This window comes from Schistocerca cancellata, chromosome 2, assembly GCF_023864275.1.
Source record: "Schistocerca cancellata isolate TAMUIC-IGC-003103 chromosome 2, iqSchCanc2.1, whole genome shotgun sequence".
Lineage (NCBI taxonomy): Eukaryota > Metazoa > Arthropoda > Insecta > Orthoptera > Acrididae > Schistocerca > Schistocerca cancellata.
The window spans coordinates 634,555,304-634,573,491 of record NC_064627.1 but is presented as its reverse complement, the minus strand read 5'-3'; the positions used below and the strand labels follow the sequence as shown (position 1 = coordinate 634,573,491).

The 18,188-nt window shown below is 39.1% G+C and overlaps 1 protein-coding gene across 1 annotated transcript in view; it reads right to left on the bottom strand.

The window, feature by feature from the left end:
• Positions 1-10,068: 10,068 nt before the first annotated feature.
• Positions 10,069-18,188, bottom strand: part of LOC126147521 (NPC intracellular cholesterol transporter 1 homolog 1b-like) — a 141,609-nt gene continuing 133,489 nt past the window's right edge. The window contains exons 23-24 of the mRNA XM_049915700.1: positions 12,365-12,527; positions 10,069-10,902 (exon numbers count right to left, since the gene is read on the bottom strand). Of these exons, the coding sequence (XP_049771657.1) occupies positions 10,850-10,902; positions 12,365-12,527 (216 nt within the window). The 3' untranslated portion in view covers positions 10,069-10,849. The remainder of the gene's footprint in view (positions 10,903-12,364; positions 12,528-18,188) is intronic.

The following is an 18,188-nucleotide window of genomic DNA, read 5'->3' as shown; positions in this document are numbered from 1 at the left end:
ACACCTTCTTCAGAATTTCAGCCTGATACCTCAAAGGGGGAAGCTGACATGCCATTGGCTGAGCTGTCCACCATCCCTCATATGCTTTTATACATTCTTTGATGTAAAGAGCTGTTCTATTCATGGTCCTTATAGAGTCACATTCCTTCATTATAGTTCTTAAATTTTCTATACTTTTATTACTTATTTTGTTATTTTGCTTACATCTTCACATTCCAATTTAAACTTTTGAAAAGCCGTCATCATGTTTCCGCCAATTAGTTACAGTTATTCCTTATTATCTTATATGCTCTCCTGAAACCAGCACATCAGCACAACTTAGGTCAAGAATGTCAGTATGTACAATAATATGACATACTAAAGAAAATAAAATAAAAACAAATCAGTTTTTAAGATATGAGACAACTGTCACATTATTTCCATGTCCAATGGCATTTGATGTACTTCTACCTGACTAGTGCACTCACTTATGGCTCTGAATGTAGTCTGACTGTATTTGTTGGCAAGTGTTAGTTTTTTTTATCTCTGATGATTACTGTAACACAATGTTGTCGAAGAAATTCTGTTCATATGTAAAGACTGTTATTGGCATCAAAGTTAGTGCCAAGTTTGCAGCAAATGACACATGAACTGAAACTGAGGGTAGCAAAGCAGAATCTGAAATGCTTAACTCTGTTTTCAAATATTCTTTTACAAAGGAAAACCTAGGATAATGCTCCAATTTAATCCTTATACCACTGAAAAGGTGAATGAAATCAGTATTGATGTCAGTGATGTTGAGAAACAGCAGAAATTATTAAAATTGAACAAAGCCCCAGGGCCCAATGGAATACCTATCAGATTCTATAATGAATTTGCAGCTGAGTTAGTACCCCTCTTCTAACTATAATCTGTTTTAGATCCTTCGAACAAAATACCATGCTTGGGTCTTGTAAAAAAGCACAGGTCACACCAGTCTACAAGGTGGTTAGTAGAGGTGATCCAAGAAACTTCCACCCAATATCCTTGACATCTATTTCTTGTAGAATCTTAGAACGTATTATGAGCTCAAACATAATGAGGTATCTCAAACAGAATGAGCTCCTCAGCACCAAGCAGCATGGAATGAAAAGACATCAATCATGTGAAACCCCACTCACACTTTTCTCACATGACATACTGAAAGTTTTGGACCAAGGCAGGCAGGTAGAAGCAATATTTCTTGATTTCTGTAAAGCATTTGACTCTTTATATTGCATATTAATGACCTTACATAAAATATTAATAGTAACATCACACTTTTTGCTGATAACACAGTTTTCTGTAATGAGGTAATGTCTAAAAAAAGCTGTATAAATATTCAGTCAGGTCTTGATAAGGTTTCAAAGTGGTGCAGAAGTTGGCAAAAAGCTTTAAATTTTCAAAACTGTAAAATTTTGCACTTCACAAAAAACTATAATATCAGTGAGGTACTGTGAAAATTGGCTCACTCATACAAATACTTGGGCATAACACTTTGTAGGGATATGAAATGGAATGATCACATAGGCTTAGTCATGGGTGAAGCAGTTGGCAGACTTTCGTTTATTGATAGAATATTAGGGAAGTGGAATCAATATACAAAGGAGATTGCTTACAAATCACTTGTGTTACCAGTTCTACAATATTGCTCAAGTGTGGGACCCATATCAAATAGGACTACCAGGGGATGCAGAATGTATACAGAGAAGGCCAGCACAAATGCTCATAGGTTTGTTTGATCCATGGGAGAGTGTCACAGAGGCACTGAAACAACTGAGCTGGCAGACTCTTGAAGATAGATGTAAACAATTATGATAAAGTTTATTAATAGAGTTCCAAGAACTGGTTTTAAATGATCACTCTAGGAATTTACTACAATCTCCTATGTATCGATCACATAGGGACCATGAGGATAAGATTAGAATAATTAATACATGCACAGAGGCATCCAAATGATCCTTCGTCCTGCGCTCTATATGTGAATGGAATGGGAAGAAACCTTAATAACTGGTACTATGTGATATAACCTTTGCCATGCACTTCACTGTGGTTTGCAGAGTATAGATGTAGATGTAGCTACAAGGGGTAGCCATATAGATTTAACTACAAAGGGCGTTCAAAAAGTTTTGCACAGTCGTCTCAATTTTTTTTATTTTTTGCAGGAGGAGAATGAAATTGTTTGTGAACATACTAGGAACATTTAGCTATAAGTTGGTATATAAAAGTATTTTCTTTTATTTACAGGTGAGCCATAATGGACTGTGAAGTAGATGTCAGGCTGCGACAACTGTCAGTGATGGAGTTCCTCTTCAAGACCGGCAGTGACTCTGCCACATCGATTCACAGGAAGTTGCTCCCTGTTTATGGGGAGGACACAGTGGTTTACAGCAGTATCCAGCAGTGTTTGCAGAAGTTTAAAGATGGTGATTTCTCTCTACTGGACAATCCACGATGCAGTAGACCATCGACGGCAGTGAGTGATGTGAATAAGGAGACCATTGATCAAATCATCCAAAATGACAGATATGTGATGACATGACAGCTTGCTGAAATGACTCGTTTGTCATTGGATAGTGTTGTATCACTGGTACAGTCACTAGGGTACAGAAAAATCTGTGCACGTTGGGTGCCTAGATTATTGACAAGAGAAATGAAAACACATTCTTCCTCATTGTCGATGGTCTACCGCATCATGGATTGTCCAGTAGAGAGTAATCACCTTCTTTAAACCTCTGCAACCACCACTGAATACTGCTGCAATCCACTGCGTCCTCCACATAAACAGGGAGCAACTTCCTGTGAATCCATGTGGCAGTCATCACCGCATATTCCTTCACCAACAGTTGTTGCAACCTGACATCTACTTCTTGATCCATTATGGCTCACCTGTAAATAAAAGAAAATACTTTTATGTACCAACTCATAGCTAAATGTTCCAAGCATGTTCATGAAAAATTTTATTCTCCTCCTGCAAAAAATTAAAAAAAAAAAAATTAAAGACGAATGCGCGACTTTTTGAACGCCCTTTGTATTACATTGAAATAATAAAGTTACATAAATAATTTTTTGTTTGCAGACAGGCACAATTGAAAAACACTTACATATAGCTTTTGGTCACAGCCTTCATCAGTAGAAGAGAGACACACACCTTTCACACACGAAAGCAAGCACAACTCATGCACACATGACTGCTAACTCCTGTATCTTGGGTCAGAATACTCTTGGAGAAAGGAATCTGGGGCATTAGATGCAGCATTAACAATGCATGTGGTCATGAAGTCTGTATTGTGTGCAGACAATTGTTGACACAGTGTGGCTCGGAGGTAGATATGGTTTGGAAGGCGGTGAATAAACACAGGAAAGGAGCGATAGAATGGACACTGAGAAGAGTAGTGCTATAGAGAAGAGTAACAAAGGAAAGTATCACAGGGCTGTAGGATGGAAGAAAGGCATTTGGCAAATATTGAACAATGAAAAATTCAGATAGGAATATCAACAATGTAGGAAAAGACAGATTGCTATTTACCCTAAAGAAGACATGTCAAGTTGTAGACAGACACAATTAAAAGACAATTACATATAGCTTTCAGCCACAGCCTTCATCAGTAAAAGAGAGATGTACACCATTCACACACAGAAGCAAGCATACCTCACACACACATGACCACCAACTTCAGCTTGTCAGGCTGTAATGCTGGAGCTGGCGGTGATGTTTGCATGATTTGTTTCCTTGTGTGTGTAAATGGTGTATATCTCTCTTTTACTGATGAAGGCTGTGGCCAAAAGCTATACGTAAGTGTCTTTTAATTGTGACTGTCTGCAACTTCATGTGTCTTATTTACAGTGAGTGGCAATCAATCTTTTTCTACATTGTTGATATCCCTAAATTGAGTTTCCATTGTTTAATTTTTTTTTTTGGTTGCAGATACATATCTGCAGTCTTGGTAAACACTGAAATTCTGATGCCACAGTATCATATCATGCTATAAGAGGAGCAAAACATGTTACGGCCCATAGACAAAGTGTAATATCATGTGGTAATTAATTTTTTGCATTTTAAGGGGAAGAAAGGTGCAAAATTCGATGCTGAGTTGGTGGAACAGAGTTGTTAGGTGGTGAAAATGCTTCCATTATACTCAAGCAAGTCTGAATGATAAAGAACAAAGTGGCAGACCATCTCTCTGTGAAGAAATGGGAATTACAATAGATATGGGGGCCATGGTGCTTGAAGACCAGCATATTGCAATTGAGGCAAAAGTGAAAATTGTAAAATTCAGTCTTGGATTAGTTTTCATGTTGCACAAGTCAGACCTGGTAGGAATGTCCTGGTGGTCTAGTGATACATAACATATATGGAAACTAAAGGACCAGGGACTGAATCCTGGTTGGACCATCTCTCAGTGATGTGAAAATCTGCAAGGGAGAACACATTGTTCAGATTCCACATTGAACTGTAGTCTCCTTTCCCCATTACTATTACTAGAATAGGTTGGGGACAAGAAAGTTGGTGAAATGGTATCTGATTGAAAGATTTACACCAAGCCATGAGCCACATGGAATTATTGTTAACGCCTTGACCAGCATTTTGAACACAACAAAGATTGCCTCCCACTGCTCACACCCATTGAATTTCCTGCAAAATTGTGGCAGTAGCAGAAATGAAGCAGCTGTGTTATGCTAAGCCAGATGACACTCTTCAAGGGGAGATGTTGCTTCATGACAGTACCTCATCTCATTTTGCACAGGACACAACCATGCATTGTGCTTCTTTGGGCTCTTGAATTTTGCTTTGTACCCTGTGTTCTCCTGACATAGATAGCACCAAATCACCTCTTCTCTTTTCACGACCAAGCAAGGTGGCATAGTGGTTTGCACACGGGACTCGCATTCGGGAGGATAACGGTTCAATCCCGTATCTGGCCACCCTGATTTAGGTTTTCCGTGACTTCCCTAAATCGCTCCAGGCAAACGTCGGGATGGTTCCTTTGAAAGGGCACAGCCGACTTCCTTAACCATCCTTCCCTAATCCGATGAGACCGATGACCTCACTGTCTGGTCTCCTCCCCCACAGCAACCCAGCCTAGCTATTTTCACAGAAGGACAAAGAAGTGCTAGTCCATCAGGGTGTACAAGAGAACACTTGCGAAGTTTGGATAAAATAAGAGAGAGATACTCATAGAAGTAAAGCTGTAATTGTGAGTGCCTTAATAGCTAATTTTTAGAGCATTTGTCCACAAATTGCAAAGGTTCCACATGTGAGTCCTTACCTGGCTGATAGTTTTAATCTACCAGGAAGTTTCGTTTCGACAGTGAGCACATAATAATGGCAGTAGTCATGGTTAACAACAGTTTCAGTATTAGTTTTGTTTGTGTTTGGATCATATTTTACAAAAATGTTAGACATGTAATAAATACACGGGTTTAAACAAATTTTGCAGATAAGCTAAAATACAGAAAATGCACAAAAATTGTTTGAAATCAGGCACCATTTTTATGCAGATAAGAGTTAATACTCAGCATCAAAATGCATAATCAGAGACACATATGCATAATACACAAAGACTACATAATACACGAAAATTACATACATAAGCCATCACATAAAAGATGCCAAAAATAAAGTTTTGCACAAATAAGCATCATTATTTAAATTATTTTTTCTGCTGTCCTGTATGGGTATAATCATTTGGATTCATTACTACTCATACTCATTTGATACCCCTCAACATGAGAGAGAGAGAGAGAGAGAGAGAGAGAGAGATCAGTTTATCTGATGAAATTATCAGTAATAATAGCTAGTGTGTTTACAGAACCACCATTTTGGTACAGAGTTCAAGGATCTGATCAATGCAGGTCTCACTAATCTGTAAGATCTGTGGCTTGTCACTGATTCATGTATTTATACTGCCACATTCACTTTCTTTTTCTGGTTCTTCAGTGGTAATATTAGCTTGTACCCATCTAGATTTATCTTTTTATTTTAAATGATGTTCAGATAAGTGTAACACATCAGCTGGTATTATACTTACATTTTTTCTGTACTGATATTAGAAGTTCATCCTTTTTATTTCTAAGGTTTCTTATGTTTTGATATAAAATTAATACAAGTGTGTTTTATCAGATTCTTGAATCTGTCCAAGCTGTAGTTTTTTGCATTACTATTAGGTGTATTGATATGGCTGAGTTGCAAAATATCAGACTTCTGCTCCATAGGTTTGGGATTTGATCCTCACTTGGTCTAAAGGTTTTTTTTCTCAGTTTTATTGCTTCTTTCATTTCTGGTGATGATTTGTTAAGGTGAAAAATGCCAAGCTGTACTGTGGTCTCCACCTGGGTAAATCAGTTCTAATGTCATATGAAGGCAAGGGCGCATCACCTTGAATACAGCCCACACCTAATGCCATCAGCTTCAAGATAGCTGTACTGTGGTAGCTGCTTCAATTGGAACTAAATTTACTCTATAGCTTTGTCTTTCTGTACAATTTATCCTTTTGGAGGCTGTTGGCAATTAGCTGTGGAAGAAATTTCTCAGCAGGAGCATTTACATGCAGACTATCTCATGTGTGATGCCATTGAATGAGAAGGCATAAAGTCAGTCATACCCATATGTGGACACACTCCCTCTAGCAGAGTGATTCACATTCTTTGGATTCTTTATTTGCCATTGACCACATACACCAAAATAAGCTTCCCCACTGATAGCATGTTATAGCTACAATGAAAATATTAAAATTAATTTTCACATTACATGTACAAATCACATATCTTATATTAACTGGTTATGTGGCTTTTATAGCAGAATCTCCCAGCATTACATGTATGAAAGAATTCTCTTATACTGTGTAATATATTGTCAACCAACCAACTGAAGTTATTTAAAGGAGTGTTCAGTCTGAATATGACAATTCATTGAAGAACTTCAGACAGTTCAGTTTGTGAGATTTTGTTGGCTTGTGTCAGTGCCTAGGAATGTTAATGTTCATCCTGCATATGGTCTCATCTTAATATTTATTCTTTCTAGTGGCTAAATACTTTATATTATGTTGTTCTTATCACAGGTCAATGAAACAAAGATATAAAGATTTACAACTGTCAATATTTTGATTTTAGTGAAGAAAGGATGGCAGCATACTTTGGGCCAACCTTAAATATTATCAATAGTACATCATTGATATGTAGATAATGATGGTAGTGTAGTCAAATTGCATGGTACAGCTACAGTCATAAGCTAATAACAGACAGTTGGTGTTCACATTTGCATCCTGGTGACAGGGTTGGGGGGAGGGGGGGGGGGGAGGGGGGGATAACAGCCTAGCAACAGGAAGGGTATGTGGCCACCCCTTAAATTAATCATACCAAATCTATTAATAACCACATCAGTCCTCTGCCAATATGGGACAAAGGCACAAGAAGGCATTCTATTTCACATATTATTAACAAAATTGGAGTATTATGGTGGAAGTATTAAAATCGACATTGTACATACTGTAATCTGCCGAGCACTGTTGGCAAGCAGGATGTGCTCAGCCCTTGTGAGGCAAACTGAGGAGCTACTTGATTGAGAAGTAGCAGCTCCAGTCTTGTAAACTGACATATGGCCGGGAGAGTGGTGTGCTGACCACATGCCCCTCCATATCTTCATCCTGTGGGCTGAGGATGACATGGTGACTGGTTGGTACCATTAGGCCTTCCAAGGCCTGTTCGGATGGAGTCTAGTTTTAGTCCATATCATAAAACTCTTATATTGTAACATGGGTGACACTTGATACAAATTTTGAAGGCATTCGTGCCCATGCCCATATGGCTGACTCAACAATGGAAAGTCAATTATGATGATGCTAACATAAGGACAACACAACGCTTCATCCCTGAGCAGAGAAAATTTCCGACCTGGTTGGGAATCAAACCTAGGCCCATTCAGTTAACAATCCATTGCACTGACTTTGCAGCTACTTAGGTGGTTGTCAGTGTTGTGTTTGTGAATTGTTTCCCTGATTATATATTCTTTAATGTTGTTTCTAATAGAGTGGAGACAAGCAAATATACAGATTCACAATTGTTAGTATCCTAAGGATGGAGGGCAACAGTGCTCTATAGGGCCAGCTTTGCATATTGCTTCAATAATTTTTTTAAATTTTTTTATGTTATTGATATGAGTAGGTCATATGAGATACATGACTGAAGGGGCATGAAATATGTCACATGGAGATTATTATTACTGGCCACATCTTTCAGTTTCCACATGAGGTCTGGCGTTTATGGGAACTTTTTAGAAACTTGATTGATATGCTCTTCCCAATTGAGTTTGTTGTTCATATGCGTCCCAAAGAGTGTGATATTCTAGATTCTCTATATTTCTATATTCTCAGACAATCCTAACATAAGCTTTGGGTTTTGTTTGGATTACAAACAAGTTTATTGGCTGCAAACCAATTTAATACAGAGGTAAAAGTTTCTTGCATAATCTTATCAAGAGTTGGGATGCTGTGACGGAAAGTAAGTAAAGTTATACCATCAGCATAGCAGATTACAATTGGTGAAACTGTATGGGGGAGCTCATTGATAGCCACAATTAAGAAGAAGGGGCCAAGGACTGAGTCCTGTGAAGCACTTACACCATTTTTTTTTACTAAGGAGGATGTCTATTTTTAATGGAGACAAACTGTCTTCTGTTGTTTAGGTAGGAAGAAATTACTGCTAATGTAGAGTTTTTACATGATAATACTCCAATTTGGTTAGTAATATCTTAAAAGCTATGCAATGTAACTGACATTGTCTTCTTTTTCTTGCATGTTAGATCCACATTGGTACAGTGTCGATATGGCTACTAACAGATTTGACATGTTTAGGGGGTGGCTGCATGCCCTTCCTGTTGCCAACTTGTTACCCCTCTGCCCCCCCCCCCCCTACACCCCCACCTCTCCTCCAGGATGAAAAATGTGCATCCAATCCAAACTGTCTGTGTATAGTGCTATTTATGTGAAAGTGAGCATAAGATTTTTTCCTTTTTCTCTTTTTTATCCTTTTCTTTCTTCACTGCCCAAAATGTTTGGGAATCATGTAAGTGAGGAGGGTCTTCTCTTTCAGCCTGTTATTCACTTAGGAGGATGTGGAAAACTGCCTAAAAACCATCCAGGCTGGCCAACATACCAAATCTTGTTGTTAATCTGCCTGTCCCAGATTCAATCCACCATCTCCCCATCCTACAAGCAGTACTTTAATATGCATGGCTATCTGGCCAGGTTACAAAATACAAGTAACATCAGTTTTTGAAAACTGTTGAAGTCTGATCAATAGTGTGTAGAAGAGCTGCAGTGGTATTTTTTACCTAGCTGAAATTCATTGATGAGTGATTCAAATACCTCTGAGAACACTGGCACAACAGAAACTTGTTGAGAGCACTGGCACAACGAAAACTGGTTGGTAGTTCCGAAGAGTTGCTTATCAACCTTTCTGAATATAGGGATAACTTTGAGATTCCAGATACTAAACATTTATTAAAAATAAAACATAGTGACTTATCAAATGAAGTATTCTTGTAACAACATAATTATACATCCAGGAGCAGTCCATATTTTGGAATTAGATGATTTAGAAACAGTTTTACAGTCTCCAAGTTCTGGACAAACTGCTTCATGTAAGGGCTGTCATACAATTCCAAGAGTAGCTTGATCTTCACATTAGTGTGAGAAGCATTCTCAGTCTAATACTTGATGATGTCATCAGTTGTCCGATTGTGGTTGTGGTCCATACTGTTACATACTTCCCCAGGCAAGAAAACTGAATTTTGAATGATTGATAAAGCTGTAGAAAATTGCTGAGAATATACTAAGGAATAAGTAACAAAAACTGAAGCTATTAAATGATGTATATAATAAATTTGTTCAATGTCACATTTATTTATAGTTACTAGGAAATACTATCTCAAGTCTTCTTGAAGCATGCAACACTGTGCATGCATGCAGATGACTAGCACTGCATGAGATGTACAATGGTAGAGTCTTCCAATGAAACAGCCAATCATAATGCAGGAATATATGTAGGGAAACTGATAATTAAAGATGCGAACTTCAAAGGCTTTTATTAGGACCTTCACTACAGTGTTGTCTTTCAGAAATTTCTTCCAACTTATTGATTTCCAATGTTCTCTCTGAGAAATAAAGAAAAGTTAATTACTATAACAATTCAGTCTTCTTACACCTCCAAGAGATGCAAGTGAAATACAGAAGCATATAGTCCTGAAGCATGCATGTAACTGTTCATTTTTACAATAATACTTCAAGTTTTGCTACTTTTTGTGGCATTAGCACGTGGAGCTTTATCCAATAGTTGTTTCTAATATCAGTGATAATGACACTGAAAGTTCTAGCTGTGATAATCACATAAAACAATTTCCACAGTGAAAATATTATTGGTTATATAAGTTGCTCTGAAGGAACATTTGACTCTTGTGAGCATGATTGTTAATGAGTATATAAATTAACAAAATAATTAATGCCAGCACATCAGATGCATTTTCATTTCAATTTTACAGATCACAGAATATACTGCATGATGGTGCTGGTCAGATCACTTAAATGAGGTTAATTAGGTAGCTGCAGCTCAGTATCGTGAGGAACAAAACACACACACACAAATATGACACCTCGGAAACCTTCAAAACATCTTGAAAACCTTCAAAAGTGCTACACAGATTTGATCAGTTCGTTAAATGTGCTCCATCTTAGGAGTCTGGACACAGGTTATGCACATACAAATATCATATCCACAGCTGCCTCTTTATTTGTTCACTTTGCACCAGTTACATGTGGTATTTGTTGATCGATGATACCATTTCACCGGTAACTGGTTATGTAGATCTTGTAATGTCTTCAAATGTTGGATTGGTGTTCTTGTTTGGTCCTGAAACATCAAGAAGTGAAGAGACTTTATATGTTTAGCTGCTTCAGAAAAAAATCATGAACAAGCATGTTACTGGAATAACACTTCTTCATACTATATTTCTATGTAATGTGACAGGAAGAGTGATAGAGAGAGAACACTGTCTCCATTTCAGTGTGAATGGGGGAAGATATAAAGTGCGTTGAATCATTTAACAGTTGCCTAATCAGTACAATTCCATTATTGTATTTGTCTTACAATGTTTTGTACTGGAAATGATATTGTTCGCAGACATGAAACATTTCTAATGTTAGCAGGACCAGTAAATTACCAATGCGTATAGCTTAGGACTATGACACCTTATACTTGTAACCTGGAACAATACTTACAATTTCTACATTAATGGAAAGTTCTGACAAAATATAAATAATTTAGGAGTAAAGGTAACAAATCACCTAAAGTAGAGACATTGAGTCATCGACAGGCACATAAACAAGACATAAAACATGCTAGCTTTCAGATGAATCCTTTTCAAACTAGAGTACACATACATGATTGCTGCCCCTCCTCCTTGCCTCCCCCCTCAGACACACACAAACACACATTCATTTACAGCTACATTGTGCCGTCTGAACACACAAGACCAGTACTGCAGTTCTGGAGGATGCCTGTGTGAGCGGTTGTGTTGGATGGAGTGGAAACAAGGAGAAAGGATCTGGGGAATGGGAGGGATGATTGGGGAAGGGTGGCTGACATCTTGGAAGGAGGCAGCAGATGTACAGGGCAGGAATGCAAGAGGGAGGAGAGGCAACTGGTGCAGGGGATAGAAGAGTGATGTGCAGGCACCAGTGTTGGTCAAGTTCTTGCAATGTATGATGATCAAGGCATGGGGAATATGTTGGGAGATGGTGACAGAACAGAGGAAGGGGAGACTGGGAAGGAGGCTGCATGAAGTGAGAGTCATGGGGCACGGTGGAGGCATATATGTGTGTGTGTGTTTCTCTTATTTTTAATGTATTAATCATTAACTTATGCACTGTTCACATTAAGGAACTACTTGACCATACATTGTGCTCTTACAAAGTAAATAACTAACAGTTCATACAATAAATATTACTACTGTGAATGTCGTTCTTTCATTAAAAACATTGATACGGTGCATTTAGTCACAAGTGGCATTAAAGAGAGTAGTCAACTGTACATTAACAACATATCAAAGTAATCTTATTTGTCATTGAGTTTCAACACTGAGGGCCTAGTATATTTATGTCATACCTGAGAATCAGTTGATGAGCTAGTAAAATAGTTTCATAACTTCAGAATGAAGTATTTATTTGATGACAGCAAGATGATGTAGAAAAAGAATGTGAAACTTCAATTGGGCAACATAAAACAATACAATGTTCTGCTATCCATTACTTTTTGTGACACATTGCATAAATTTTAAAACTATAAATAATAAAATTTTGAAAACATTCCTTACCAATATAGCTAAGCAGCACTGGAAGAAAAATCAGCCCATGTGCTGCTCCTATCAGCACGATTCCAAGATACATTCGGAAATAGAAGATTTGGAAGATCTCAGTCTTAGCAAAAGCCAGCACAAAAATACCAACAATTTTTGTCAGTGTAATTCCTGACAGTACCTGCAACAGATATTTGATTGATTAATAACATATTATGTTACATTTTAACACATTTTAAATGATTTCCTGCAGCTATATCTGTACTTTCAATATCAATGGTGGACTGTCAGAAGGATTATTATTAATTTCTCTCATGCAAAGTGCACTCAACATAAAATTCACAATGGCTCTGGAATTAAGTACAGTGCTACTATAGCCAAATAAGACATATATCTTACATATCTGGTAAGTATTTCAGAATAAGTTATACAGGTTGTATGTACAGTGTGGTTTCAGTTGCGTGAGACTGCAGTCGAGTGTGTGAGTTGTGTACGTGTGCATATGTGTGTGTGTGTGTGTGTGTGTGTGTGTGTGTGTGTGTGTGTGTTTGCGCGTGCACATGTGTCTATTGGTGATGAAGGCCAATGGCTGAAAGCTTTCATTGTGAGAGTATTTTTGTTGTGCCTATCTGCGACTCAGCATCTCCACTGTATGGTGAGTAGCAGATTTCCTTCTCATAATACTGTAAAATTAATTCAAGCTGTCAGTTTTGTGCACAACAGAACAGGCTGACTTGTTCCACATCCCAGAAGGACCTCCTTCATGATGAGATTAATGGAATATGATGATGGAAGATGGGGAAGGAATCCAGTAAGCACTCTTGTAGTGCCTCAAGAATTTCAGGGTAAATTCTAGAGACACTCAGTCTTCCACCATCTTGAACACTCAATATTTTAAGTATGAGTGTTGGAGAGTGGAGACGTATCTACCATGCCACCGGTTTTTGTATGTGCAGGATGGGCATATATCGGGAGAATACTGCAATCGTGGCAGTCGATCGGTGCAGACAAGTGTTTGCTGCTTGCACCATAGAAGCTGTATGTGACGTACAAGAATCAAACATGCATTATTCTTTGATGGTGCAATGATTGTAATTGTTATGAACAAATGAAATATGAATTGATTTGAGACTCTTAATTCGGGTGTTGGACATGCTAGAAGCAAGAACTGTCTTTGAATTTCTGGTGGTTATTAAACTCACCACATTGTAAATATACTTAATTGTATCTGACAGTTAAAGACACAATTGACTTGCAAGAATTTGTATTCTTATGTCAGACTTATGGAAATGGAAATGTACCAGAAATTAATTGAAAGTATTATGAGTGTACCTAGTTATTTCAAGATCAGAGAGGGAGAGAGTGAAGAATTTTTTTTAATCCCTCTAACCAGCATTATTCCTTCAGAGAAGAAGTTGTGGAGATCGATGCAGCCATGTATCCAGAGAAGTGTGAAGTTCGCAATCCAGCTTTGCATCGCTTCTCTTGTCGCCAAACCATTAGACTCTGTGTGCATACCAGGAGTAGTTATTCCAGATGCAGAATGGGTGCTTTCGGATGCTACAAAGAACACAGGGTGCAGCCAACTGCAGTTGGTGGCTCATGTCATTATTAACTATGTGTGTTACTTTGGATCACAAGAGATTCTCTCTTTGGTTTCAAAGTACCTCAACTGATACTATTATAGTTGGTGGTGACTTCAATCTAACCTCAATATGTTGATGAAAATATATGTTTAAAGCCAGTGGTGGGCATAAAAAGTCATCCAAAACATACTGAATGCTTTCTCCAAAAATTATTTTGAACAAAAATCAAACAATGGAAAATCCAGGATGAAATCTAACAATATTATGAGAAGGCAAGTTGCTGCTCAACATGTACTGGAGATGCTGAGTCACAGATAGGCACAACAAAAAGACTCTCACAATTAAAGCTTTCAGCTATTAAGGCCTTTATCAACAATAGACACACCAACAGGCAGCACTCCGTGGTTTCAGTTGCCTGAGACTGCAGTCGTGTGTGTGTGTGTGTGTGTGTGTGTGTGTGTGTGTGTGTGTGTGTGTGTGTGTGCGCGCGCGCATTGTTGATGAAGGCCTTAATAGCTGAAAGCTTTAATTGTGAGTCTTTATGTTGTGCCTATCTGCGACTCAGCATCTCCGTTATATGGTGCATTATTTTGAACAGTTAGTTCAAGAACTTACTTGAAGTGTAAATGGTTGTGAAAACATACATGGCCTGTTAGCAACAAATAATCCCTGAGCAAATAGGGAGCATCATGATGGATACAGGTATTAGTAACCACAAGGTTGTTGTAGTGAGACTGAATGTCATAACATCTAAACCCACCGAAAATAAATGCAAAATATATCTATTAAAAAAAAAACACAGATAAAATTTTGCTTGGTGCCTTCCTAAGAGACAGGCACCATTGCTTCCAATCTGACTATTTAAGCATAGACCAGATGTGATTTGAATTCAAAAAATAGTATCGACTGCAGTTGAGAGATATATACCAAATAAATTAATAACAGGTGGTACTAATCCTCCATGGTACACAGAACAGGTCAGAACATTGTTAGAGAAACAATGAGAACATAATGCAAAATTTCAAAGCATGCATAATCTCCAAGGTTGATGTAAGTTCTACAGGACCTCAAAATTTAGTGTGAACTTCAATGCAAGATGCTTTCAACAGTTTCCACAATGAAACTCTGTATCAAAATCTGGTAGAAAATGCAGAGATATTCTTGTTGTCTGTAAAGTACACCAGTGGCAAATGCAGTCAATCCCTTCACTGTGCAATAAAAATGGTCATGTTACTGATAAGAGTGCCACTAAGGCAGTCATTAAACACAGTTTTCTGAAATTCCTTCACCAGAGAAAAATAAATAAATAATCAAGATCATCTGCCGACAAGAGTGACTTAGAAGTAGATATCCACAGTGTAGCAGAGCAGCTTAAATCAGTTATAAAGATACAGTCTCCAGTCCGGATTCGATACCAGTCCACTTTCTTTCAGCATATGCTGAAACAATAGCTCCATACCAAGCAATAATACACTCCTGGAAATTGAAATAAGAACACCGTGAATTCATTGTCCCAGGAAGGGGAAACTTTATTGACACATTCCTGGGGTCAGATACATCACATGATCACACTGACAGAAACACAGGCACATAGACACAGGCAACAGAGCATGCACAATGTCAGCACTAGTACAGTGTATATCCACCTTTCGCAGCAATGCAGGCTGCTATTCTCCCATGGAGACAATCGTAGAGATGCTGGATGTAGTCCTGTGGAACGGCTTTCCATGCCATTTCCACCTGGCGCCTCAGTTGGACCAGCGTTCGTGCTGGACGTGCAGACCGCGTGAGACGACGCTTCATCCAGTCCCAAACATGCTCAATGGGGGACAGATCCGGAGATCTTGCTGGCCAGGGTAGTTGACTTACACCTTCTAGAGCACGTTGGGTGGCACGGGATACATGCGGATGTGCATTGTCCTGTTGGAACAGCAAGTTCCCTTGCCGGTCTAGGAATGGTAGAACGATGGGTTCGATGATGGTTTGGATGTACCGTGCACTATTCAGTGTCCCCTTGACGATCACCAGTGGTGTACGGCCAGTGTAGGAGATCGCTCCCCACACCATGATGCCGGGTGTTGGCCCTGTGTGCCTCGGTCGTATGCAGTCCTGATTGTGGCGCTCACCTGCACGGCGCCAAACACGCATACGACCATCATTGGCACCAAGGCAGAAGCGACTCTCATCGCTGAAGACGACACGTCTCCATTCGTCCCTCCATTCATGCCTGTCGCGACACCACTGGAGGCGCGCTGCACGATGTTGGGGCGTGAGCGGAAGACGGCCTAACGGTGTGCGGGACCGTAGCTCAGCTTCATGGAGACGGTTGCGAATGGTCCTCGCCGATACCCCAGGAGCAACAGTGTCCCTAATTTGCTGGGAAGTGGCGGTGCGGTCCCCTACGGCACTGCGTAGGATCCTACGGTCTTGGCGTGCATCCGTGCGTCGCTGCGGTCCGGTCCCAGGTCGACGGGCATGTGCACCTTCCACCGACCACTGGCGACAACATCGATGTACTGTGGAGACCTCACGCCCCACGTGTTGAGCAATTCGGCGGTACGTCCACCCGGCCTCCCGCATGCCCACTATACGCCCTCGCTCAAAGTCCATCAACTGCACATACGGTTTACGTCCATGCTGTCGCGGCATGCTACCAGTGTTAAAGACTGCGATGGAGCTCCGTATGCCACGGCAAACTGGCTGACACTGACAGCGGCGGTGCACAAATGCTGCGCAGCTAGCGCCATTCGACGGCCAACACCGCGGTTCCTGGTGTGTCCGCTGTGCCGTGCGTGTGATCATTGCTTGTACAGCCCTCTCGCAGTGTCCGGAGCAAGTATGGTGGGTTTGACACATCGGTGTCAATGTGTTCTTTTTTCCATTTCCAGGAGTGTATATAACCACTCACTCACCTAAAAATCTGTACGTAAAGGATGGAAAGTTGCTCAAGTCAAACCAACACCCAAGAAAGAAAATACAAATAATCTACAGAATTGCAGACCCGTACCACTAACATTGATCTGCAGTATGATTTTGAAACATATACTGAATTCGAACACTATGAATTACCTTGAAGAAAATGATTTATTGACAAATAGTCTACTTGGATTCAGAATATATCATTCTTGTGAAACACAATTAAGTTTTTACTGTCATGATGTAATGAGTACTATTGACTGGCAATGTCAAATTGATTCCATATTTTTAGATTTCCAGAAGGCTATTGACACTGTTCTTCACAGGTGACTTCTATTCACATTGTGTGGCTATGGAATGTAGTTATGTGACTGGATTTGTGATTTCCTGTCAGAAAGGTCACAGTTTGTAGTAACTGAAAGAAAGTCATCAAGTAAAACAGAAGTAATACCTGACATTCCCCAGGGGAGTGTTACAGGCCCTCTGCTGTTCCTAATCTACATAAACAGTTTAGTAGACAATCTGAGCAACCCTCTTAGATTGTTTGCAGGTGATGCTGTCATTTATCATCTTGTCAAGTCATCAGATGATCAAAACCAACTGCAAAACAATTTAGACAAGATATCTGTTTAGAGACTGCTTACACTACACTTCTCTGCCCACTTCTAGAATATTGCCATGTGGTGTGTAATCTGCATTACTAGGACTGACAGAGAACATCTGAAAGGTTCAGAGAAAGGCAGCTCATTTTGTATTATCACAAAGTAGGGATGAGACTACCACAAATATGAACATGAACTGGGTTGGCAATCATTGAAACAAAAGTCTTTTTCATTGGGCAGGATTTTCTCATGGAATTTCAATCACTGACTTTCTCTTCAGAGCATGAAATTATTTTGTTGATGACCACCTACATAGGGAGAAATGACCATCATCATAAAATAAGAGAAATCAGAGCTTGCACAGAGAGATTTAAATGCTCGTTTTTCCCATGAACTGTAAGAGAGTAGAACAGTAGAGAAACAGCTTGGAGGTGGTTCGATGAGGCAGCTAACAGAAATTTGACTGTGAATTGCAGTGTAATCATGTAGATGTAGATGTGTGGTTGAAAGAATTTCCACCAGGCCCAGAGTCCTTTATGAGGATTGGTGAGTATGGAAAATTTTCAACACCACTAGTAATGTTGATAATACCATTAAATTTTACAAAGATACAACTGAGTGGAAGCAATTTGAAATGAATTACCCCTGTAAAATTATCATTTAAACCTTAATTTTTCTGTTTTTAATTTTAGTCTGAATGCCATCAACATAGTTTCCTAGACACTAGTTTCAGTGCAA